At 42.7% G+C, this 25,802-nt stretch overlaps 1 protein-coding gene across 1 annotated transcript; it reads right to left on the bottom strand.

Moving 5' to 3' along the window:
* Positions 1 to 10,090: 10,090 nt before the first annotated feature.
* Positions 10,091 to 25,177, bottom strand: CHGB (chromogranin B). The gene is made up of 5 exons (XM_061125772.1): positions 25,000 to 25,177; positions 20,003 to 20,049; positions 19,459 to 19,552; positions 11,360 to 13,026; positions 10,091 to 10,468 (listed from the first exon to the last, which is right to left on the bottom strand). Exons 1-5 carry the CDS (start codon positions 25,046 to 25,048, stop codon positions 10,385 to 10,387), a joined length of 1,941 nt encoding a protein of 646 aa, XP_060981755.1. The 5' UTR covers positions 25,049 to 25,177; the 3' UTR covers positions 10,091 to 10,384.
* Between the last annotated feature and the right edge of the window lie 625 nt (positions 25,178 to 25,802).

Raw genomic sequence — 25,802 nt, 5'->3', positions numbered from 1 at the left:
TAAACGTCGGCCAACAAACTTGGGCTTTCATCCTGCCTCCAAAAAAAGACTTGCGGACATTGCTGACCTTTTTCTGTCTGTGAACCATGTTTACTACTGAAACTTGAGGGAAAGAGTTATGGAAAGAACAAAAAATATTATGTAAAAGGTTACTAACACAACGTTGAAACATTACCATGACAAAGAACTTCTTGGCTGACACCCTCCTCCTCCTCCTCAAATCATCCTTGATAAACAAATTGGGCCTGAACTATAGACATATAAAACATATGGAAACTTGCTGCCAGCACCAAAGAACTTGGGACTCGGACCGGACATTTCACAGAGACCAGTCGTGGTCCTAGTAACTATTTCTTTCGCTATAATCAGTCATATTTTATACGGGTCTGTGTCCCACTTACAATTTAATCTATAACTTGTATTAATTGCCAATTTTGTGTTACTCCTGTTCATTTCAATCATAGTACCTACAACTGGAAACAAATCAAATTTCATTTACATGATAATGACTCTCTGAATGTACAATTACTGCAAAAGAAAATCTTTGAAACTTTTTCTAAACGTCTGCCCTCTTCCACTAATTTGGAAACTTTAGCTGAACAAATTTTCTGGGCTAGACCCACAAGGATGGTTTCAAAGTACTACCCACTGCATCTGGAACTGTAACTTTGATGATTGTCTTGATAATTGTATTTGTTGTTTATCGTTGCCTTTCTATAAGGTTGGTTAATACTAACAAAACTCATTTGGTTAAGACCTTATTTTTTTTACAAATATAATAAAATAGGGGGAATTGTCAGGAAGCATTTAACAAGAGGCTTCCTGTGTGCTGTTTTGGATCTGTCAGGAACCCTCTGGCCCTTATTGATTCCTGAATATTCAGGAATTAAGAAGAGAGGCATGCCTTTCCAGGGGCTGAGGAATCCAGGCATTTCTCATTACAGTGATAAGTACCCTCTTCCTTTTTATGAGCCAAATGGTAAAAGGTGATTGTTTGCAACTCTCTCTCTCTTTGATAGGGGTCATCTTATGTTTTGTAAGTCTGGAATTTTAATCTTTGTCTTTGCTGAGAATAACCACCTTGTAAGACAGTATATACGCCCACACCATGTTGATTAAAACACCTTTGCTCCATCAGAACAACAACAAAAAAAAAAGATAGAACCATGAGGTGGCAGGAGCACACACTTACTGGATGATAATGATACTCTGTTGGGTTTGCAAGGGCAGGGAGGGAGGGGTGTCCCTCACAGCAGGAATCTGTCCAGAAGCTACACCAAGGGGGTTGCTACTGGAGGGGAGGAGGGCAAGGGAAATCCCAGGGAGAGGGGAATCAGAGTGCCTCTGGTGTCTAGGTAATGCCATTCAGCAGTGTAGCAGGAAGTCCCTGGGTCAGACAGCTCCAAGGGGCAGGAGTCTCATAGCTTGTAAGGACTGAGATCTGTCTTGTAGTCACATGGCTCTATCTTATCAATGGCCAGCAGATGCCAGGTATAGTTTGGTGTAGGTGTGTGAAGCAGATGGGCCTTGAATGTGCAAAAATGTACTTCTTTGGGCTATGTTTAAAATGAACTTTGATGTTCAGTCACTTAGTCATGTCCAACTCTTTGCGACCCCATGGACTGCAGCATGCCAGGCTTCCCTGTCCATCACCAACTCCTGGAGCTTGCTCAAGCTCATATCCACTGAGTTGGTGATGCCGTCCAACCATCTCATGCCCTGTCATCCTGTGCTCCTCCTGCATTCAATCTTTCCCAGCATCAAGGTCTTTTCCAATGAGTTGGCTCTTGACATCATGTGACCATAAGTACTGGAGCTTCAGCTTCAGTGTCAGTCCTTCCAATGAATATTTAAGGTTGATTTCCTTTAGGATTGACTGATTTGATCTCCTTGTAGTCCAAGGCACTCTCAAGAGTCTTCTCCAGCTCCAGTTTGAATGCATCAGTTCTTTGGTGCTCAGCCTTTTTTATTGTCCAGCTCTCAAATTCGTACACAACTCCTGGAAAAAGCATAGCTTTGACTATGCAGATTTTGTAGGCAAAGTGATGTCTCTGCTTTTTAATATGCTGTCTAGTTTTGTCATTGCTTTTCTTCCAAGGAGCAGTTTCATGGCTGTAGTCATCGTCTGCAGTGATTTTGGAGCCCAAGCGAATAAAGTCTGTCACTGTTTCCATTGTTTCCCCATCGTTTGCCATGAAAAGATGGGACCAATGCCAATGATCTTTATTTTTTGAATGTTGAGTTTTAACCAAACTTTTTCACTCTTCTCTTTCATTTTCATCAAGAAACTCTAATTCCTCTTCGATTTCTGCCATAAGGGTGGTGTCATTGGCATATCTGAGGTTATTGATATTCCTCCCCTCAATTTTGATTACAGCTTGGGCTTCATCCAACCTGGCATTTCCCATGATACACTCTGCATATAAGTTAAATAAGCAGGGTGACAACATACAGCCTTGATGTACTCCTTTTCCAATTTGGAACCAGTCTGTTTTTCCATGTCTGGTTTTAACTGTTGCTTCTTGACCTACATACAGGTTTCACAGGAGACAGATGAAGTGGTCTGGTGTTCCCATTTCTTTAAGAATTTACAGTTTGTTGTAATCTACACGGTCAGAGACTTTAGTCAATGAAACAGAAGTACATGTTTTTCTGAAATTCTCAAGCTTTTTATATGATTCATGGATGGAGGCAATTTGATCTCTGGTTCCTCTGTCTTTTCTAAATCCAGCTTGTAAATCTGGAAGTTCTCAGTTCACATACTGTTGAAGCCTAGCTTGAAAGATTTTGAGCATTACTTTGCTAGCCTGTGAAATGAGTGCAATTGTATGGTAGTTTGAACATTCTTTGGCACTGTCTTTCTTTGGGATTGGAATGAAAACTGACCTTTTCCAGTCCTGGGGCCACTGCTGAGTTTCCCAAATTTGATGTCCTATTGAGTGCAGAACTTTAACAGTGTCATCTTTTAGGATTTGAAATAGCTCAGCTAGAATTCCATCACCTCCACTAGCTTTGTTCTTAGTGATGCTTCCTAAGGCCCAATTGGCTTCACATTCCAGGATGTCTGGCCCCAGAGTGTCTCACAGAATCATGATGATCCAAGTCATTAAGACCTTTTCTGTACAGTTCTTCTGTGTATTCTTGCTGGTTCTTCTTAATATCTTCTGCTTCTGTTAGGTCCATACGGTTTCTGTCCTTTATTGTACCTATATTTGCATGAAATATACCCTAGGTATCTCTAGTTTTCTTTAAGAGATCTCTAGTCTTTCCCATTGTTTTCCTCTTTTTCTTTGCATTGTTCACTTGGGCTTTCTTATCTCTACTTGCTATTCTTTGGAACTCTGCATTCACATGGGTATATCTTTCTTTTTCTTCTTTGCCTTTTGCATCTCTTATTTTCTCAGCTATTTGTAAGGTCTCCTCAGACAACTGTTTTGCCTTTTTGCATTTCTTCTTCTTGGGATAGTTTTGATCACTGCCTCCTGTACAGTGTTACAAACCTCCATCCATAGTTCTGCAGGCAATCTGTCTATCAATTCTAATCCCTTGAATCTACTTGTCACTTCCACTGTATAATCATAAGGGATTTGATTTAGGTCATACCTAAATGGCCTGGTGATTTTCTCTCCTTTCTTCAATTTAAGTCTGAATTTTGCAATAAGGAGTTCATGATCTGAGCCACAGTCAGCTCCCATTCTTGTTTTTGCAGAGTGTATAGCGTTTCCCCATCTTTGGCTACAAGGAATATAATCTATCTGATTTCTGTATTGACCATCTGGTAATGCCCACAAGTAGAGCCGTCTCTTGTGTTGTTGCAAGAAAGCATTTGCTATGACCAGTGTATTCTCTTGGCAAAACTCTGTTAACCTTTGCCTGGCTTCATTTTGTACTCCAAGACCAAACTTGCCTGTTACTCCAGGTATCTCTTGACTTCCTACTTTTGCATTGTAGTCCCCTGTGATTAAAAAGACTTTTTTTTTTTTTTTTTTTTTTTGGTGTTAGTTCTAGAAGGTCTTGTAGGTCTTCATAGAACCATTCAAATGCTGCTTCTTCAACATTAGTGGTTGGGGCATAGACTTGGATGACTGTGATATTGAATGGTTTGCCTTGGAAATGAACAGAGATCATACTATCATTTTTGAGATTGCACCCAAGTACTGCATTTCAGACTCTTTTGTTGACTGTGAGGGCTACTCCATTTCTTCTAAGGGATTCTTGCCCACAGTAGTAGATATAATGGTCATCTGAACTAAATTCGCCCATTCCTGTCCATTTTAGTTCACTGATTCCTAAAATGTCAATGTTCACTCTTGCTATCTCCTGTTTGACTATGTCCAATTTACCTTGATTCATGGATGCAATATTGTTCTTTACAGCATTGGACTTTACTTTCACCACCAGACACATCCACAACTGGGTGTTGTTTCCACTTTGGCTCCCCCTCTTCATTCCATCTGGAACTGTTTCTCTGCTCTTCTCCAGTAGCATATTGGACACCTACTGACCTCGGGGTTTCATCTTTCAGCTTCATATCTTTTTGCCTTTTCATACTATTCATGGGTTTCTCAAGGCAAGAATGAAGTGATTTGCCATTCCCTTCTCTAGTGGACCATGTTTTGTCAGAACTTTCTACCATGACCTGTCTGTCTTGGGTGATACTACATGCCATGGCTCATAGTTTCATTGAGTTATACAAAGCTGTGATCCATGTGATCAGTTTGGTTAGTTTTCTGTGTTTGTGGTTTTCATTCTATCTGCCCCCTGATGGATGGAGAAGGCAATGGCATCCCACTCCAGTATTCTTGCCTGGAAAATCCCATGGATGGAGGAGCCTGATAGGCTGCGGTCCATGGGGTCGATAAGAGTCGGACATAACTGAGCGATTTCACTTTCACTTTCACACATTGGAGAAGGAAATGGCAACCCACTCCAGTGTTCTTGCCTGGAGAATCCCAGGGACAGGGGAGCCTGGTGGGCTGCCGTCTATGGGGTCACACAGAGTCGGACACGACTGAAGTGACGCAGCAGCAGCAGCAGCCCTCTGATGGATGAGGATAAGAGGCTAGTGGAAGCTTCCTGATGGGAGGGACTGGCTGTGGGGAAAACTGGGTCTTGTTCTGGTTGGCAAGGCCATGCTCAGTAAGTCTTTCATCCAATATTCTGCTGATGGATGCGATTATGCTCCCTCCCTGAGTTTGGCCTGAGGCAAAACTATGGTAGGGGTAATGGTAGTAATAGCAACCTCCTTCAAAAGGACTTATGCCAGCATGCTGGGCCTCCCCGCACTGTTATAGTCAGTGCCCCTGACCCTGTGGCAGGCCTCTTGTTGACCCACGTCTCCACCAAGACTCTCAAGCACACACAGGCAAGTCTGGCTCAGTCTCTTGTTGGGTCACCGCTCCTTTCCCCTGGGTCCTGCCTGGTGTGCACAAGGTTTTGTTTGTGCCCTCCAAGAGTCTCTGTTTCCCCAGTTCTGTGGAAGTTCTGTAATTAAATCCTGCTGACCTTCAAAGTCAGATTTCGTGGTGATAAAATGGATGGATGTGCAAAATTTGAGTCTGCCACTGACAGGTCTTTGAGCTAACAGTTATCAACCTATACTGAAGAAATAAACAACTTTGGGGATGATATACAATGGGCATCTTTGACTCATTTTTATAACACTTGGTGATCTCACTCACTTTGGAGGCTTTATATACCATCTCTGGGAGAAGGCAATGGGACCCCACTCCAGTACTCTTTTGCCTGAAGAATCTCATGGATGGAGGGGCCTGATAGGCTTCAGTCCCTGGGGTCGCTAAGAGTCGGACACGACTGAGCGACTTCACTTTCACTTTTCACTTTTGTGCATTAGAGAAGGAAATGGCAACCCACTCCAGTATTCTTGCCTGGAGGATCCCAGGGATGGGGGAGCCTGGTGGGCTGCCGTCTATGGGGTCACACAGAGTCGGACATGACTGATGTGACTTAGCAGCAACAGCAGCATACCATCTCTGTGATGTTGACTCCCACACTGTGTCTATAACAGACCTTTTCCTTGAGGCCCAGTCCCATAAACCCAACTCAACCCTTCCTACTTGGTGTCCCGTCCAATCTCAAACCTAACAAATCCCAACCTGAGCTCCACACACCTCCCTTCCAAACCAGTCCCTCCTGCAGCCTTCCCCACCTCCGTTCTAAGCCCGGTTGCTCAAGCCTGAAACCTTGGAATCATCCTTGACTCCTCTTTTTCCATCCTGCCACACCAAAGCCATTGGCCCTCCATTATCTGCCTCCAAAATAGATCCTGAGTTTGACTACTTTTCCTCATCCCTAGTGCCACCACCCTGCTGCAAACCATCACAATGTATACCAAACCATATCAGTCTTCTAGAGAATTCTCTAATAGCTAAAGTAAATGTCCTTACCAGGAGCATACATGGTAAACCAAAACCCTGCATGATTTGGACCCTGCCACCTCTCTATGCTCATCCTCCATGGCTGTCCCCAAGCTGCCTCCTTGTTCTCTAAGTGTTCTAACCATATTCCTGTCTCAGGGCCTTTGCACCTGCTATTCCCTCTGCCTGATATGTCTTTTCTCAGATGTCCACGTGGCTCATTGTGTTTCCTTTTGGTCTTCACTTTCTCACTGAGGCCTGTTATGTGTCCAAGTGACTAATTCCTGAGTGAAAATAGTAATTATTGTATTTAGTTATTTATTTAGCACCTGAGATCTCCCAATTATATGTTATAATAATATACTATGTTGTGTATTTTCATTTTGTAATAAAACGATCCTTTCTCCCCTCCTGACCCATCACTTGATAAAATATTAGAAACTGTGATAATTAGAATACTCAACTAAGAAAAAGAAAAAAAAAACTGTAAAGTAACTACAGGTGGCTGCATCTGCAAAAAGATTTGGGAGGAGGAGGCAAAGGCCATCTGTTTCTCATTGTATCAGGTGCCTATGGTACCCTAACAAAGTACCACACCTGGATGTCTTAAAACAGAAATGCAGTCTCTCACAATTCTAGAGGCCAGAAATCCCAAATGAAGGTGTCAGCAGGGCCACGCTCCTCCTGAGACTTCTAGGCAATAATCTTTCCTTGCCTCTTCTGGTAACCCCAGGCGTTTCTTGACTGGTGTCAGCATAACTACAGTCTCTGCCACTGTCTTCACATGGCCATCTTCCCTCTATGTCTGTTTTCATATGGCATTCATTCTCCTCTGTGTCTGTATTTAAATTTCCCTCTTCACTTTGGATATGGGGACCCTAATGACCCCAGTATAACTAGATTGCATCTGTAGAAACTCTTATTTCCAAATAAGGTCACATTCACAGGTGCCAGGAGTTAGGCCTTCAACATAGCATTTTGGGCTTCTCTGGTAGCTCAGACAGTAAAAAATCTGCCTACAATATAGGAGACCCAGTTTTGATCCCTGAGTAGGGAAGATCCCCACAGAAGGGAATAGCTACCCACTCCAGAATTCTTGCCTGGAGAATTCTATGGACAGAGGAGCCTGGCAGGCTACATACATACAGCCTATGGGGTTGCAAAGAGTAAGACATGACTGAGTGATTAAACACACATAGCATTTTGAGGCACATGATTCAACTCGTAACACTCACTGTAAGCCTTTTAGGACTACTTGATGATTTACCATCAACATATATTAGATTAAAGGAGGTGAAAACATGACCTGGGTGGTCCTGGACTTCTTGAAGAAATAGTGGCCCCACAGAGGTCCTAATTGCACTCTGCTGGGCACCACAGCTCAGGTGGGACTCTCTGGATGTCTCCTGCATCCTTGATAGGGCATTTGTGCCTGCACATTCCCCTGCCCTGAAGTGTCTGCAAACTAAGATGAAAGGCTGTGCATAGGACCTCACCAGGCAGTGGGCCAGAAGGAAGCTGTGTGAACCATCTCCAAGCCTGAGGCATCATGCATTGCTGTGCTCCATTTACCAGCAGCTTTCCCTCATGAGTAGTGCCCACTGCATGTGTGTGAGAGACTTGACAGGCTGGAATTTGATGCACTGCAGTGTTTCTCTCATCCAGTAAGTAAATGTCTATTCATTTTGGGCCCATGAGTTCTCTTTATTTAGGAAGTTATTTTATTTTTTATTGGACTGCACTGGAGAAAGGGAGCGATATATTGCATTTTATATATTGCAATACATTAAGCATTTCCTAGTATCTTCTACCAAGATGCATTAAGACAGGTGGTTATAACTGCAATGTATTATAACTACAGTAACATTATTTGCCATAAAATAAGCTTGCCTTTGAATTTTCTTATGTTAGGGTTTCCCAGGAGCAATCCCTGAACTAAATAGTTGAGGACAATCAATTTATCTAGGAGGTGATCCCAGGAAACACCAGGAGGAGGACAGAGAGGTAAACACAGCCCATAATGGGTGCATTAGTGAGGTCACCTGTGGCACCTGGGGCTCAATCCCCCGGGAAGTTCTGGGAGGCATAGAGTATGTGGCTCAGAGTTAACCCACCTGAGAGGTGTGGGAGCTTGCCTGCTTGTTAAATTGTTTAAATGGGTTAGATTTTGCCCCCAGAAAAAGATATGTTGAAGTTCCAAGCCCTAGTTCCTCCAAATATGACTTTATTTGGAAATAGAATTGATGCAGATGTAATCAGTTAAGATGAGTTCATACTGGAGTAGGGTGGGCCCTTAATCCAATATGATTCACATCCTTATAAAAAGAACATTGTGTGAACAGGAGAGACTCATAGAAAGAAGATGGTTATGTTAAGATGGGGGCAGAGACTGGAGTGATGCTGCCACATGTCACAAAATGCCTGAAACCGCCAGAAGCTGGAAGAGGCAAGGAAAGATGTTCTTCTACTGACTGGGAGGAGTGTGGCCCTGCCAGCCCCTTAATTTTGAACTTCTGGCTACAAGAGAAGAAATTTCTGTTGTTTTAAACTACCCAGTTTGTCGTACTTTGTTATGGCAGCCCCAGGAAACCAGTACAACATTTATATATCAACTCCTTGCCTCATGAGGACTGCCTTCAGCAGCCACCAAGCACTCTCATTTGCCTCTGCAAGAAGCCTATCATGATCCCATGGCAAGAAAAAAGGACCCTAAAGAGATAATAAGCAGCCTTTGAAAAGTGTGTGCCCAGATTTAGAACAATTTGCTGTCAGTTTCATCACACTGATTGGCTTGCTATCTGTATGATAAAAGTGTTACCGAGAGTTAACCTCAGAATAATCTGGCTGAGTCACAGGCCATTCTTGACTTAGTCAAGAGGAGGATAACCAGGCCTTCCAGATGAATAAAAGTCATGGTTGATGCCCAGAAAACAACTCTTTCCCTCAACTACCAAAACAGTAGTAATAAACCAAGCAGAAGCCAACATATGTGAGGAATGAGATGACAAGTAAAAGGAAGAATAGGTCTTGTCTGTCAGTCTTGCTGGGAGAAGCTGCAGCCATAGAAATGCTAGCTGCCAGTGTTTCCTACACCATTGCCTTACACCAGGCACTATGCTGAGTGTTTTGCATAAACTCAGTCATCCTCATAACAATCCAATGAACAGATATCCTTGTTTCACTGATATACCTGAGCTCCAGAGAGGGAAAGTAACTTGCCCAAAGTCACACAGCTACAGAGTCAGAGCCTTGTCTTCTTAAAGAGCAGAAATCAAGCAGAAATCAAGGATCTGTCTGGCCTAGCCCGGATATGATTCCCAGTCGGGAGTTCTTCCCACTATCCAAACTTTCTCCTCAGCCCTGAAAAATGACTCCGGGCCAGCTATTCCCAGAGCTCTCCAGGTAATAGGATTTTAAAAGTAATGTCTTATAATCATTTTTGAAACAGGTTCTTTACGCCTATTTAACCTTTCTCCAGCCCAGGGGAATAGATGCCTTTTCCTGATCTCTTTCTCTTTATATTCTCCACAGGATCATTTTATTTCAGATGTTTGCTCGTTTCCTTTTTTTTTTTCTTTTCTATTCTGCATCCAAAGACCAACAAACCAACAAATCTTAGTACTGTATTTTAGAATTTACTTAAGAATGGATCTGAAAGTCAGACTCCTTCATGTTAGCCCAAGGGAAGCTGAGAACAGGACGCTTTTGGCCTCAGGTGAATCTTTTATTACTTCAAACTAAGACATTTTTTCAAGGACAGTAGCACAGTCATTGTCACAAGCATGTTAATATATCTACTTTTTGATCAAGAGTATACTACAAGTCATGCTATTCATATTTTCAATAGCATTCTGGCAAAAATTAAAGACATTTCCAATTGTGTCAAACATTGGATAAGTAAATTCTACTTTCTGCCTTTAGGTAAATAAATGGGGTCTTTCAGTGAAGTGGTGGGTAACAGATCATGTGAAGGCTCTCTTAAAATCTGCCCTTTACTCTAATGACCATTAGCCCCTTCGGTTACCACTGAACTTCTCAGCTATTTTCTGTAGTTCCAAATCCATCGCAGCCAAGTTTTCAAGTTCTTTTTCCTAGAAAATACAGAAAAGTGGAGGCATGAGGTCCCAGATCAAAAAACAACCTACCTTTTTGTAGTCTGAGGGAGTATGAACAGAAAAGGGAGTTTTTGATTTGTTAGAGGCTATAGAAGATAGCCTACATCAGTGGTTTTCAAAATACAGTTCCTTGACCAGCAGCATCAGCATCACTAGGGAACTTATCAGAAATACAGGTTCTTGGGCCCTACCTGGGGCCTATGTACCAAACCAGACACTCTAAGGCTAGAAATCCCATATGATTCTGATACACATTCAACTTTGGGAAGCACCAACCTACATAATCAATACTGGGAGAAAAAAAACAAAAACACTGTTAAGGAAGGTAACGCTCTGGTAATGTTACTTCTCCCAGATGTAGACATCTGAATGTTGTAGGCTAGGAGATGATAAAGAGAGAACAAAGCAGCTAATTTCTGTACCATCTGTTCTTTCCTACCCCAGGAAATAGTGATGAAAAGTCAAATGACCGAGGAGAATACACTAGGTCAGTGGTTTTCAACCTTGGCTGAATACTGAAACCACCTGGGAGCTTTAAAACATCCTGATGCCCAGGCAGCACCCAGTACCAGACAGAATCTCTGAGGGTGGGTCCCAGAATGTCAGTAATTTTTCAAGCTCTCCAGGTGGTGACAGTGTGTGGCTGAGGTTGAGAAGCACTGCAGTGGGAGGAAGTTGACAGGGATGTGGACAACGGCTAGATGCCAGGTAGAAATCAAACCTAGATTTCTACCATTCCCTTACTAGGTCTACAGTCTCATGGTAATTAATTCCCATCATTTTCCCCATAACATTAGATAATCTTGTACATAACATACTAACATTAACTATCTGAAGTTAGTTTTAAGCAGAAGCCCCACACTATACCTCTTCCTCCGTCAGAACTCCTTGGCCAGCCCTCTCCTCTTCATTTTCTGCTGTGTGTCGTGGGCTCATCTGCTCCTCGGAGTCATAGAAGTCTGGGAACTCAGCTGACTTCTTCCTGTAGTGAAGGAGCTGGTCCAGTTCGGCCACTCGGTCATACTGCCTTTTTAGATCCAGTTTGGGGACCGGGTTTCTCGTCTCATACCCCCAGTTTACATCCTCTTCAAAGGGCTTTTTCTCCCACCAGTCATAGTTGTATTCTGGGAAGAAATGCTTCTCATTCAAGGTCAGCCCATTTTCCTCTTCACCCTCAAGAAAACTGTCATCCATGTGGTCTTTTCTCTCAAAACGGCTGCTCTTCCACTGGGGAGGGTCGTAGAATGGATTGAGTAGCTCCCCTAATCTCTTTTCAGTGATGTGATGGGGAGCATACTGTTTGCCTCGAAGCCTAGCCTCTTCCCTGTTCTCCTCAGCGTCTCCCGGGTCTCCCTGAGGCTGCCACTTCCCTCGGGCTCCTTCCTCACCCTTTTCCTCACCATAGTCGAGGTAATTTCTCAGATCGCCTGGTAGGCGGCGCCTCGCCTTGTCCCTCTGGCTTTCCTGAAAACGGTGGTGCGTTTCACCCAAGAACCGTTTCTCTTCTGTTAGGCCTAGCGTGGAGTAGGCCTCCGCCTCCCCTCCCCGGGCTCTGTAGCTGGGTCCCCGCGCCGGACCCCTCTCTTCCTCGCTCTCCTCGCTGTACCCCTGCGCCATGTTTAGATCTGGGCTGAGGCCGTGTCTCTTGTTTTCCTGCTCTAGGCTCTCCTCGCTGGGAAGTCTTAGAGCCTGGTGCTCTCCACGTCCTCTGCCCCCGAATCGTGCCCCCTGCAAGTCCCCGGGAGCCTGGGCAGCTGAGTGTCTCCTCACTTCCTCCCCGTATTCGGCTCCCTCCTCCAAAGCCCTATAGTGGGCTGGATGGCGGGCTTTCTCTTCCCCTGAGTTGGCCGTGCCCACGTGTGACTCCTCCTCGAGGGGAGGATTCCCCTCCTGAGAGGACCTGTCAGGCCTGCTCCTCCCGTGGTGGTGTCTTGGCCTCGAGCGCCGTTTGTCCACCTCGGGGCTGGCATCCTCTTGGCTTTCTCCGGGTGCTTCCTGGCCCTCCGGGCGGCGTTGCAGCTCTTGGGGCCAGTTCTCCTGGCTCTTGGTCTCCTCTCCGCTCTCCTGGCTGCTCCTCTCCCGGCTGTGCGACTTCTCAAGGCCCCCGGCAGACTGTGTATCATATCTGGACACTAACTCCTTTTTCTTAGCCGGAGTCTGGTTTCTTTGGTTGAGAAAAGCCGTTTGTGCCTCTCCCAGCCCTTCAGACAGTCTCTCCTCACTGCCAACTTCCCCAGGTTCCCTTTTCTGATATTTTACCATTTCTTCCTCCCTGTTCTGTCCCTCGCTCTTAAAATAGCGTGTCTTTGCTTCTCTGGCCACTTCACTTCCTGGGGGCTCGCCTGCCCGCTCTCGGCTATGCCCACCGCTCTCCGTGTCTGCTACTGTTGGGACTTGGGCATCCCCCTCCCCTGAGTCCTCCCTACTGGAGAGCCCGGGGGCTTCTGAGGTGTCAGCTGGGTCTCTCAACAATCTCACTTCAAACCTTGTGTTTTCATTTTCACTTTTCTCTTCATCTTTGAGATCTTTTCCATCTATAATGAAAATAAAAAAGAGTATCACTTCAGAATTGCTTGTGGTTCAGTAAGCACCAGCCTCAGTGATCACTACAAACCCTAAAGATCCTGAAAATCCTTGGGTAAATTTTTAAGTTAATTTTTAAAGATTACTTTTGAAAGAAATGGTATGAAAACTCCTTAGCTGTATTTAAATCTGATAAATACTCTACATATTTATTTTTTCATGACACCCAATAAGCATCTTTTTTTTTTTTGGCTGCATTTTTTTTTTGGGGGGGAGGGTCTTCTTTGCTGCCTGTAGGCTTTCTCTAGTTGCAGTGAGTTGGGGGTCTACTCTTCCTTGTGGTGTGCAGGTGTTTCATTGCGGTGGCTTCTTTTGTTGCAGAGCACAAGCTCAGTAGTTGTGGTGTATTGGACTAAGTTGCTCCAAGAGGTGGGAGCTTCCAGGACCAGGGATCAAACCTGTGTCTTCTGCGTTGTTAGGTGGATTCTTAACCACTGGATCACCTGAGCATCTTTCAGTGACCAAACTGAAACTCAAATATAGGTTTATAAAATACTATAAAAATTCTATAAAATGTTAGAATTTAGAACCAGAAGAAACCTTAGAATTTGTGTAGTGCAACCTCCTTGTGACTACAGAGACATTGAGGCTCAGAGAGGTGTAATTAAGGACCATTCTTTCCAAATTTACTCTAAGTAAACCTTTAAAAATTAGCATTGTGTAAATATCTCCCACTAGAACCCAGCTGCTGCTGCTGCTAAGTCACTTCAGTCGTGTCCAACTCTGTGCGACCCATAGACAGCAGCCCACCAGGTTCCACCGTCCCTGGGATTCTCCAGGCAAGAACACTGGAGTGGGTTGCCATTTCCTTCTCCAATGCGTGAAAGTGAAAAGTGAAAGTGAAGTTGCTCAGTCGTGTCCGACTCTTCGTGACCCCATGGACTGCAGCCTACCAGGCTCCTCCGTCCATGGGATTTTCCAGGCAAGAGTACCGGAGTGGGATGCCATTGCCTTCTCCAGAACCCAGCTAAGTAAAGTTAAATAGCCAAAATGGGAAATATCAGATTCAACAGAGGATTAAATTTCTTTATTAGTTTGTTGTTGTTCACTCAGACTTGTCTGACTCTTAGTTTATCAGACTTTAATTATCCAATCAACTGTATAAATGCAACTTAGTAGTAAGTGACAATATAACTTAATATTTGGTGATAAGCAGGGTGTATATTTCTTCCCTGAGAAAACTGCACAGCAGTGGAAGGGACCATATCCTTCCCTCATTCAGGTCCCATCTGCCCCTCCTGTTCTCAAATGTGGAGAATGAACTTCAGTAAACTGAGTTATCTTTGTATGGCACAAGTCAACAGTAACAGTAGATGGTGTAACAAATATTTCAACTGAATATTGTTTTCTCTCATCTTTTCCAAATGTTGACAGCTTCTTTTTTTAAGTTATTTAATTTTAATTGGAGGATAATTGCTTTACCATGTTGTGTTGGTTTCTACCATATATCAGCATGAATCAGCCACAGGTATACACATGTCCCCTCCCTCTTGAACCTCCCTTCCACCTCTTACCCCATCCCAGCCCTCTAGATTATCAGAGAACACCAGGCTGAGCTCCCTGCTGTAAATGGCAACTTCCCATTAACTATCTATTTTACACTTGGTAATGTATATCATTCAATGCTCTTCTCTCAATTTGTCCCACCCTCTTCTTCCCCCGCTGTGTCCATAAGTGCATTCTCTATGTCTGAATCTCTATTCCTGCCCTACAAATAGATTCATCAGTACCATTTTTCTAGATTCCATATATATGTTAATATACAATATTTGTTTTTCACTTTCTGACCTACTTCATTCTATATAACATAGCCCTAGGTTCATCCACCTCACTACACTGACTCAAATTCATTATTTGTTGACAGCTTCTTTACTAAGATAAGGTCAGGTAAGGTGAAGTCGCTCAGTCGTGTCCAACTCTCTGCTACCCCACAGACTGTAGCTTACCAGGCTCCTCTGTCTATGGGATTTTCCAGGCAAGAGTACTGGAGTGGGTTGCCATTTCCTTCTCCAGAGGATCTTCTCAACCCAGGGATCGGACTCGAGTCTCCTGCATTGTAGGCAGACACTTTACCGTCTGAGCCACCAGGGAAGTCCCTTAACTCAAGGGCATCCCACGAAAGGAGATAATGCAGTTAACACTGAGTTATTAGCTTGGAGGGCTTGGATTTCAGCTGATGTCACTGAGTTCAGATAGAACAACTGAAGTCAAGGCCGCTCACGGCTATGGGCTGACCTCTGCACCATCCATGGTGAGAGCCACCAACCCTTTGTGGCTATTGAGGACTTGAAATGTGGCTGGTCCAAACTGAGACATGCCATAAATGTAAGATGTGACAAAATGTCAGATACTTCAGATTAAAAAAAAGAATGTAAGATGTCTCATATTTTCATATTGATTATATGTTGAAATGATAATATTTTGGATGTACAGTATAATATATTATAAATATATTGGACATATAAAAATTATATTGACAAAATAAATGGGACAAAATTAAATGTATTATCATTTACTTATTAAATTTATTATTATTTATTCTTTTTACTTTTTTAATGTGGCTACTGGAAAATTTGAAATTATATTTGTGGTTCACATGGTATTTCTACTGAACAACTCTTGATGAGTCATTTTGAATTGACATTTGCAAAACAGAAAAAATTGGTCTGTTTTGTAAAAATGTCCACGAAAGCAGTCTATTTCTCTCTGCTTAAAAGCCTAGTCTGGCATAATAATATTCTCATGTTTTATGAGGCAACTGAAATGTCCCTGACCATTCACACCCAGATACCTGAGAGCTAGCTCCTCACCAATGCCTCTGCCTTTTAAGAGCCAGTGATGGTGTGTGCAACACTGAGGCAGGGTTGACCAGGTAGGCACAGATAAGCAGGGAGGATCTGAGCAGATACTGACATCATTCAAACAGGATATCAGCTTCCCTGGGCACAGGCTGTGTGGCCCATTTCCTACTACCTGCTGGTAAGGAAGAGAGTTATTTTTATTTTTTCCTGGTTAAATGTATGCTGCCTATAGCAGCTTGCCTGAGACTTAGCACTTCTTCCTAAATTTAGCTTTTAGCTCCTTCAGCTGAGATATGAGGAGGACTGTGATTAGCAGCATACAGTTTTGTCAATCTGAAAATGAAGGTATGAAGCTCACTCTTGCTTCAAGTAAAAAGGGGAAAAATGCACTTTCCTTTCCTGACTGTCATGTGGCAAAGAGGACCAGATAAACCAGGTCAAATAGATTTTTATACCTGTTAAATTGGACCATGAATTCCCTAAGTTCTCTTCAAACCATAAAACAATGATTCTTCTCTAATCCCCAAATGTTCGTTTGCTCAGCACATCCAGAGATGTGCTGGAGAGAGTAGGAGTGGAGATGGAGATGGTCTGGGGACGGGAGGGAGGCTACATGAAGGAATTTGTCCATCTAGTTGGCAGAAAACTCCATTCGTTTTCTGATAAGCATAAGACATATCAGTGAGAGAGAAAACCAGAATAGGACAGAAGTGTGGACAAAGAATGTCACCTGCCAAGTCAGTAAACAAAGGATGTTATTGTCATCAAGTCATCAGCCACACCTAATTGTGTACCCAGAGGGGATTTAGGAAGGAAAAAATAAGATAAAAGTACATATCCAAGGGATGACTTCAATAATCGCTGACTCTTGCATCTTCCTATATGTAGAAAAGTGCTAAATTCATTAACTTAAGATGTCTAGTTATCTTCAATTAACAGTAATCTTTTGAAGTTCTGATTACCTGGTTTCTGTTGCAAAAACTCCTATATATCCTGGCTCCTCCCTTACCTCTTCAAAATGGTCCCTCAGAGCTATCCCAGAGGCTGTTTCCTGGGCTTAAGTCCTCAATATGTCCATGGAATAAAACATAATTCTCAACTTTTAGGTTGTGATTTTTTTTTTTCAGTCAACAGAAGTTATGAACTGGTAGCCCAGAGGTGAGTTGTATTTGGCCCAAATAACATTTTCAGTAAATCTGAAGTCAGAGGCAATACTTAAATGCCAGGAGATATTGCTCAAAAAATCCAACTTTTAAATTATTGTGAAAAATCCCAAGATGTCTCAAAAGAATCCATATTTCTCTCACAATAGTATTGAAGCTGCAAAAAATCTACTCCCCTTTAGAAGGGGCATGTATCCTCCAGTTTGTGAGTCACTTCCTGTCCTGTTTTACTCCTTTCTGTTATCTGTCTGTCTGGCCCTAACTGGTGTTTGAGTCTCCGCCACCCTGCTGCTGCTAAGTCGCTTCAGTCGTGTCTCTGTGCGACCCCATAGACGGCAGCCCACCAGGCACCCCCGTTGCTGGGATTCTCCAGGCAAGAACATTGGAGTGGGTTGCCATTTCCTTCTCCAATGCATGAAAGTAAAAAGTGAAAGTGAAGTCGCTCAGTCGTATCTGACTCAGCAACCCCATGGACTGCAGCCTACCAGGCTCCTCTGTCCATGGGATTTTCCAGGCGAGAGTACTGGAGTAGGGTACCATTGCCTTCTCCTCTCCGCCACCCTGGAGGAGCTCAAATTTTCCTGATCTCAGTATTCAATGGCTCTCTGGCTGTGATGTCTCTAAGGTCCTGATAGACATGGGTCATTTGATTTTTACTGGTTTTCCTGGGGATCTCTCAAGAGACCTCAAAAAAACCCAGGACACAGTCAATGATGAGCAAAAGCTAGAATCCTACCTGAGGGTTAAGAATCTGATCTTGGCAGTTAACAGCAGTTTGCCCTACAATCAATAACTCTTCTAAGTGACTGAACAACAAAAAGCAATGATGATTGTTTGATGACCTAGTCTGGCAGACCCAGAACTTCTACATCCATCTGGTAAACAAAGAAAGGGGAAGGGAGAGAGCAAGATGGGTTGGCCCAAAGGAGCAGATTTTAGTCCCTGCCAGGAGACCCACCCTGCTTTCACTCATTCCCTGCAATGGTTAATAAGCTCATTCAAACAAGCTCATTCCTGTAACTGCTGGAAGAGAAAGTTGGGGAGAAATTCATAAAAGTATTAGGCTGGGAGTGGTAGGGAAGCTTCCTTCCACTGTGCATGTGGCTCCTATGGCCTCAAGCTCCCACACCTCCTATGGTTATCCTGAAGCCCCCAGTGGTGAATAGAGACCCCCAGGTTACTCTTTTGGTTAGTCACTAATATTTTTTTTTTTAATATATTTTATACATGGGGCCTCATGTGCAGCAATGGAAAGAGAGTATTATCTTGCAATGGGAGATTTTGAAGGTGAAAAGAAAAATAAAATCTTATGTTCATAGCCTGACTCAAAATTTAAAAGCAGAGAAAGGTGTTAAAGAGAGCAAAGCTTTTTGGATTTTTTTGAATCAGTTTGACTTTATGATAAAAGAGATGCATAATTTTGTAAAATTTGTCTCTTCAAGTCAACTCCCAATGGATACTGGTTGTATCACTGTTCAAATTTTGTTTTCAGCATCAGCTGTTTTGCAGAGAAACATCCCAGTCTATACTCAGAAGGGCATCACTCTGACTTTTTGGATGCTCTAGGTCTGTCCCCACCCCTTCCAATTCTCAGGCCTGAAACTCCTGACACCACTTGGTAGTACCACTCATTCTAACAATGGGCTTCCCAGGTGGTGCAGTGGTAAAGAATCCACCTGCCAATGCAGGAGACTCAGGTTCTATCCCTGGTTCAGGAATATCCCCTGAAGAAGGAAATGGAAAAACACTTCAGTATTTTTGCCTGGAAAATTCCATGGACAGAAGAGCCTGACAGGAGTTGCCAAGGGTTGCACGTGAGCATGCATGCATGCACACACACGCACACACACACACACAAATTCTAATAAACTATGCATTAAAATGGCTTAACCAATCTGTTACATAAACCGGCCAAAATTTTCCCAGTCACCTTTCCAAGCTTCTAACTCCTCATTGTCAGGAGAGTAGAAAGCAAAGAGAAGCATAACTTTTGTTTTCTATCCTTTTATCTTTCAACACTTCTCCCCTCTGTCTAATCACAAACAAGCATTCCCCATACGTCCCTCCACTAAATAAAAGCCTGTTTTAAAATTCCAAACTCTTAAACCAAGGAATTTAAGAACTGATAAACATCTCAGAGACTGTCATTGAGTTCAACTCCCTCATTTAATTTGAGGATATACGCCCAGAGAGGCAAGGGGTCTTCCCCATGGTAACACTAGCTATTAAGTGGCATAGCAAGGACTAAAAGCCATAGCTTATCTCCCCAGATACTGATTGAGCCTGCACCTGTCCCATTGCATCACAACCCTGGGTCATAGGGAAGTAAAGTGGAAGTTGAAATGGAGGGAGCAGGAAAAAGGACAAATCTTTGTCCTTATTCAAAGGACAAAGATTTCCTGCAGTGGAGGATACTTACTCTTCTTCAGGACTTGTCGGCACTCCGGAGTGATGGGTGGAGCGCTGGACTTCAATAGGGCATTTGAGAGGACCTCGATGATGCAGTGAGTCACCTAGGAGGGAACCCAAAAGCAGGTTGGCAAAGCTGGTGTCACTGGGATGGACTACTTAACCCAGAGCTGCTGTTGAGAGAAGCTTGACTGTGTGACCTGTACTTATGCAGAATCCTTGGATCAGGAATATACATTCACAAGGTCTGTACTGAAACCTCCCAGGCCTCTCCACAGAGCAATGCAAAAAGGCACTGGGTCAAGACTATCCAGAGAAAGAAAGAAATACCCATTTCTGAACAGATTAGAAGGAAAATGGTGTGATGACAGCTATCCTCATGGGCACTAAAACATCCAGGAAGAAGGTAAAAAAACGAAGGCAAGAGAGACATCACTTACTCCCATTTCCGCATCGTTGTTTCTTTTTTGTTTTGTTTAGTTTGATGAGCTAATGAGTGGGAGAATACAGAGTCTAGGTAAAAGTCTAGATTTCAGAATTCCATTTCAACTTACCATTTCTTCATTGTGGTTCCTGATGTCCACTGGCATAGAGCTGACGGCTTTGAAGGAGAAAAGGAATGGGAAACGATGTGAGTTGATTTTTGGAAGTTGTGTGTCTGCAAATTCACAAAATCACCCCACCCCTAGCATGTTACTTGGAAGGCAGAGCAGAGTCAGAGCTGAGCAGGGTAGATACAGTTGGGGATGTCTGCCTCAGGGACCAGAATCACCCCAGTTGCAAGTATACACACACACATACACAGACACAGCTGTTTTCCCTTAACATGTTGTAGACAAGATTTGGAAATAAATGCCATCTTATATCCAGTATAAATCAAATCCACAGAAAGAGACCTTCTGGGCTGCTGACAATGTTCTATTTTCCATCTGGGTACTGATTACACAGGTGTGTTCAATGAGTGAAACATTCAGTAAGAAGTATACTTATTTATTTTTTTGGCCATGTGGCATGTGGGATCTTTCTTTTTTTAAAAAAAAAGTCTTTTTGAAAATAATTTTATTTATTTATTTTTGGTTGTGCTGGGTCTTTGTTGCTGGGTAGGTTTTTCTCCAGTTGCAGTGAGCAGGAACTACTATCTATTTGTGGTACTCAGCCTTCTCATTGTGGTGGCTTCTCTTGTGGAGCATGGGCTCTAGGACGCAAGGACACATTGGTTGTGGTGCACAGGCTTAATATAGTTGCAGAACATGGGCTTCGTTGCTCTGAGACATGTGGGATCTTCCTGGATCAGAGATCAAAACCATATCTCCTGCATTAGTAGGTGGACTCTCTAGCACAGAACCACCAGGGAAGCCCAAACTGTACACTTATGATTCATGCAGTTTTCTATGTATATATCAATAAAAAAAATTAAAAGCAAACCTAGTTTAAAGGAAACCAGGGTGCCCTCTGCAACCTTTCTGCCTACTCAAAATGGGTAAAGATATGTGATTCCCTCTGCCTCTTCAGTCCCCAAGAAAATATTTTCCCTGAAACTCACTTCCTTTACAAAAACATGGTTGTGATTATTTTATATAATTAATTACCTTGTTTTACCCCAAGTCTTTTCTTAGACAAGCATGCTTATGCAGCTGTATCGGTGTTGCTTCCCTTCCCCCATGTTGTCTGCATCCAGGTAAAGAACATGGAAAGTATCTAATTTTAGCAGACAGCACCAAGTCCATGAGAGCACATGCAAATAAGTGTTTAACAGAAGTCCATGAGATATTGCAAAAAGATAAATTTTCATTTGTTTAAATTAAATTTTATGAGATTCTGTTTATTTTAAACCCATGATTGAGGTGCTTTTGTCTTCTTAGGAAACGCTTCAGGTGTTTTTAATTTTACAATGCCTTTTTCAGTTGCTTTGATTTTACTTTGATTTTGTTCTGTCTAAGCCCTTTCCACTGGAGGAGTTCAAAGCATTTACATATAGGCCCATCTCCATAGTTCTCCTGACACTTCCAGTTATTATGGCTGGAGAAGCTCAGTGCAAAAGATTCTTCCAGGAATTTGAAACAAGTGAAGAGCTATTTGGAGCAAGAGCAAAACTCTCAGACATCGGAGATGTAAGCTATTCAAATGCAGCTGCTTATTACCAGCAACCTGACCTTTCCTTCCCAAATATTTGCTTTCAAAGTCTCTTTGCTTCCCCCTAGTCAAACCATAGCACTCAATTTAGAAATAAAACTCCTATTTCATTTACTTACCTTAGTGAATTTTCCTTATCAAAGCACAGCCTGGGATCTACTTCAGTTGTTTCAAGGAACTTAAGTAATGCAATGTGTTAAATTAAAATCATGGGTAAAATATTTGAGAGGTGGCTAACAAGGTATGACCCCATGATGTTCCTGAAATGCAGTTCAGACAAGCTCTGGATGGCCACCTTTGACATTCAGAGTCCAATATGCTGGGCCATTATTTTATCCCCCAAATAACTGTTATTTGAGAACATTCCTACTTCAGCACTTACTCTTTCCACCTGATATCTGGGAAATCCCCTGAAAAGAAATAACTGAGAGAATTACTCCTGCAATAAACTAGAAGGTGCCTTTTTAAATTCTAGCTTTACTAAACTTTCTTTGGTAATTCATTTTCTTGCTGATAGCTTTTCTCTTTTTTTCCCCCTACAAATGTATAATAGTTGCTATTATTAACTATTTGGGGCAGAGTAATATTTTTCTTTAGTGACTCTAAATAATTTGTAACTTATGTTTGTTTTTATAGAACAGTCCTGTTTCCCTGATTGAGGCTCTTCGGATGTGTTTTTGATGGAACTCAGATCTCCTTATGAAAACATATTATGCATCTAGTGAGATATCTAAGTTCCATTGTATTTCTTTCAGTAGAATCTGTGACAACAAAGTAATAACCAAAGATATGTTGATACCCCTGACATAGCTTATTTTATTTATGTATAAGTTAAGATTTAGGGGGCACAAAAGAAAACCCAATGATTATGATAAAAGTGAAGTAATCAAATAGCAGAAAAACTTTCAAATAATATCACATGGTAAATCTGAGAATAACTTCCAAAATATTAGTATTCCATAAGTCTAACTGCTGTGTTTTCCAAGTTTGCTGGCATATTGAGTGCAGCACTTTCACAACATCATCTTTCAGGATTTGAAATAGCTCAGCTGGAATTCCATCACCTCCACTAGCTTTGGTCATAGTGATGCTTCCTAAAGCCCCCTTGACTTTGCATTCCAGTATGTCTGGCTCTAAGTGAGTGATCACACCATTGTGGTTATCAGGGTCATTAAGATCTTTTTGGTAGGAGAAGGGGATGACAGAAGACAAAATGGTTGGATAGCATCACTGACTCAATGGACATGAGTTTGAGTTAGCTCCGGGAGATGATGAAGGACAGGGAAGCCTGGGGTGCTGCAGTCCATGGGGTTGCAAAAAGTTGGATATGACTGAGTGACTGAACAAGAACAACAAATAAGACTAACAAACTAAGGTTTGATCCCAGAGTGAAAATAAAACAGCTATAAAATAATACAGTAAGCAAGCTCTTTTGAATGCAGAAACCATCTCACCTAGTGTAATATGAATAGCATGTAGCTCCTGAATGCATATTAATTTTTAGGATGCATAGTAACTACTGTAGAAAGGTATAGATCTCCTTCCAGAAGCTCATAATGGTAGGAAATAAACCAGATGGTTTCTGCAGGATTCCTGTGATTTTGGTAAATAACAAACTCTGCTTGAAGGCTACCATGTCTCATTTCCAAGCATTTGAAGGAGGAAGGAATGGGGAATAGAGTTTTTTTTCCTGGGGTGAGAGAAAATGTTCTGAAATGTTATAATGGTTACACAATCTGTGAGTGTTCTAAAAATCACTGATTTATGCACTTTAAAAAGTATAGATTTTATGGTGTGTGAATTATAGCTCAGCAAAAAACTTTTTTAAAGAATATCTTGATTTTAGTTGATATTAAAATATAAACCCTTCTTAAAATGTTATCTTGAAAAAGAGCAATAAATATTTTACCACTATAGGGGCTTCCCTGGTAGCTCAGTGGTAAAGAAACTGCCTGCAATGCAAGAGACTGGGTTTGATCCCTGAGTTGGGAAGATCCTCTGGAATAGGGAATGGCAACCCACTCCAGTATTCCTGCCTGGAAAATTCCATGGACAGAGGAACCTGGTGGGCTACAGTCCATGTGGTCACAAAGAGTCAGACACGACTGAGTGACTAATACACACGTAGGTAAATAAGTCTCAGAAATGACATTGTTTTTGTGGTCTATAGCACAATGTATAGCACAGATTTAGCCTATTAAGCAATTCCTTTCTGCAAATATTTTTCACCAGGAAGGACTCTAAATATTTATTTGGCTTTCTTCAATTAAATCATGAACATTTGTAGGCAATTTGTAGGAGTGACAAGAATTTTTTGAAAATTCTGAATTTGCAATAAAAAAATTACCACTGGCTTTTGTCTTCTCTTTACATCTGGGATCCAGTAATTACTGTCAATGAAACCCTCATATTCATGGATGGCAATGCTTCAATTCTAGTTAGAAATCTCAATCTTAGATAAGAACAATATTCTATGAGGTCATTAAGACAGTTTTAAAAAAAAAACCCTCCAGTTTAATCTGGTGGCAGCATATTGACTTTTCAGTGGAACTCATAGTGACTTCAGCACACAAATACACACACACACACTTCCCCCTGCCCAAATCTCCAAAGATCATTGAGATTCAGAGCAGTTTGAAAGATTAATCCCACAATTTTCAACACATAAAGAAACTGTCAAATATCTACTGCTTAAAATTGCATCCTCTCAAATTGAATAAAACAATTATTTTCAGTACTCTAAAAATATTTTTGTGGTTATTTCACACACACTATTTTTCTGGAGCACAAAAGTAAAAATATCTATTGCACTTTTCATTTATAACTTAAAGATGTATTAATTTGAGTGTGAAATTACCTCTGCCTAGAGACAGAAATATAAAATACAGAAAAATATTACATTAAGCCTGTAGATAAATGAACATACATATGTGTCATTTCTTAACATATATGTTAAGAAAAAAGATATATCTTATATACATATATACATAAGAGATTTACCTTTATCTCATTATGTTTAAATAATATTAATAACAGTCATAGAAATTATACAGTTGCCAACTAATATAATAGGTGTACTCCTGTCTCTCCGTGGTCATCTGGCTTTAAAAAGCCAAACACTTAATTGCAGATACAGAAAAAGACTATAACAGCATTTCTCTAAATAGATGGAGAGGATGTGACATTTTAGACATGAGCTAGGAAGTCCTCTGGCTTTTTCCAAGTCAGATGTTGGGGCGGGCAGTTGAAGGGAAATATTCAGGGAAGGGGAGAAATTAAGACCCTCAATCAGGAGGGAGAGACCTTCCACTCAACCCTCCCTCTCTCCCAGTATCCACCAGCCAAGATGCCCAGAACTGCCAAGGAGACAGAGGCTGGCGCTGTCCGCGGTGCTGAACGGCCAGCCGCGCCCACTCACCTGCAACCACCGTGGCACCCAGAAGGCCGAGAAGGGCGGCCGGCTGCATGGCCTGGCTTGTCCAAATCTGCGCGGAAAAGAGGATAGCAGTTGAAGCGGTGAATGAGAAGGGGACGGAAGGCGAGATGAAGATGCTCCGGGCAAACGACCTCGTATCCTGGTTCCCGCGGTGTGGGGCGGTTGGCGCATGCTCTTTTAAAGGGCAAGCCAGGGCCGCAGGGCTGGGAGGGGCTGGCGCCCAGGAGGCGGCGCCCCCTCGCTCAGCTCTGACGTCACGAAACGGCCTTCGGGGGCGGAGGCGCAAGTAGGAAGACGCCGGTGCAGTCGCCTCGGCGCTCTGAGTCTTCAGCGCGGGTGGGGAGTTAGGCAGAAAGGGTGGAAGGGTGAGGGGAGGTAGCTCAAATAGGAGTCCAGAGGGGAGAGGAGCGAGTGCTGCTGAGGTTGTCCAAATATATGTCTCATCTTCCCCGCCTCCCGCCTTCCCCAGCCCCTCCAAACCCCCCAACGTCCCCCCACCCCAGCCGCCAAGCTCCGTATCTGGAAACGTGTTTGTGTGTGAAAGTGTTAGTCGCTTCAGTCGTGTCCGACTCTTTGCGACCCCGTGGACTGTAGCCCCGCCAGGCTCCTCTGTCCGTGGAATTCACCAGGCAAGAATACTGAAGTGGGTTGCCGTTTCCTTCTCCAGGGGATCTTCCCGACCCAGGGATTGAACCCAGGTCTCCCGCATTGCAGGCAGATTCTTTACCATCTGAGCCACCAGGGAAGCTATGTATCTCTTCATTATTGTAGCTGGCCGATAGCCA

This window comes from Dama dama, chromosome 23, assembly GCF_033118175.1.
Source record: "Dama dama isolate Ldn47 chromosome 23, ASM3311817v1, whole genome shotgun sequence".
NCBI lineage: Eukaryota > Metazoa > Chordata > Mammalia > Artiodactyla > Cervidae > Dama > Dama dama.
Note: the sequence above shows the minus strand (reverse complement) of the source record. Positions and strands in the feature narration are given on the sequence as shown.

What these genes read in the sequence shown, in the direction of transcription:
- CHGB (XM_061125772.1), bottom strand. Translation starts at nt 25,048, where the DNA reads ATGCAGCCGGCCGCCCTTCTCGGCCTTCTGGGTGCCACGGTGGTTGCA. An exon ending in GGGTGCCACGGTGGTTGCAG is followed by an intron (nt 20,050 to 24,999) that starts GTGAGTGGGCGC and finishes TCTCCTTCAAAG; the next exon opens with CCGTCAGCTCTATGCCAGTG. An exon ending in GGAACCACAATGAAGAAATG is followed by an intron (nt 19,553 to 20,002) that starts GTAAGTTGAAAT and finishes GTTCCCTCCTAG; the next exon opens with GTGACTCACTGCATCATCGA.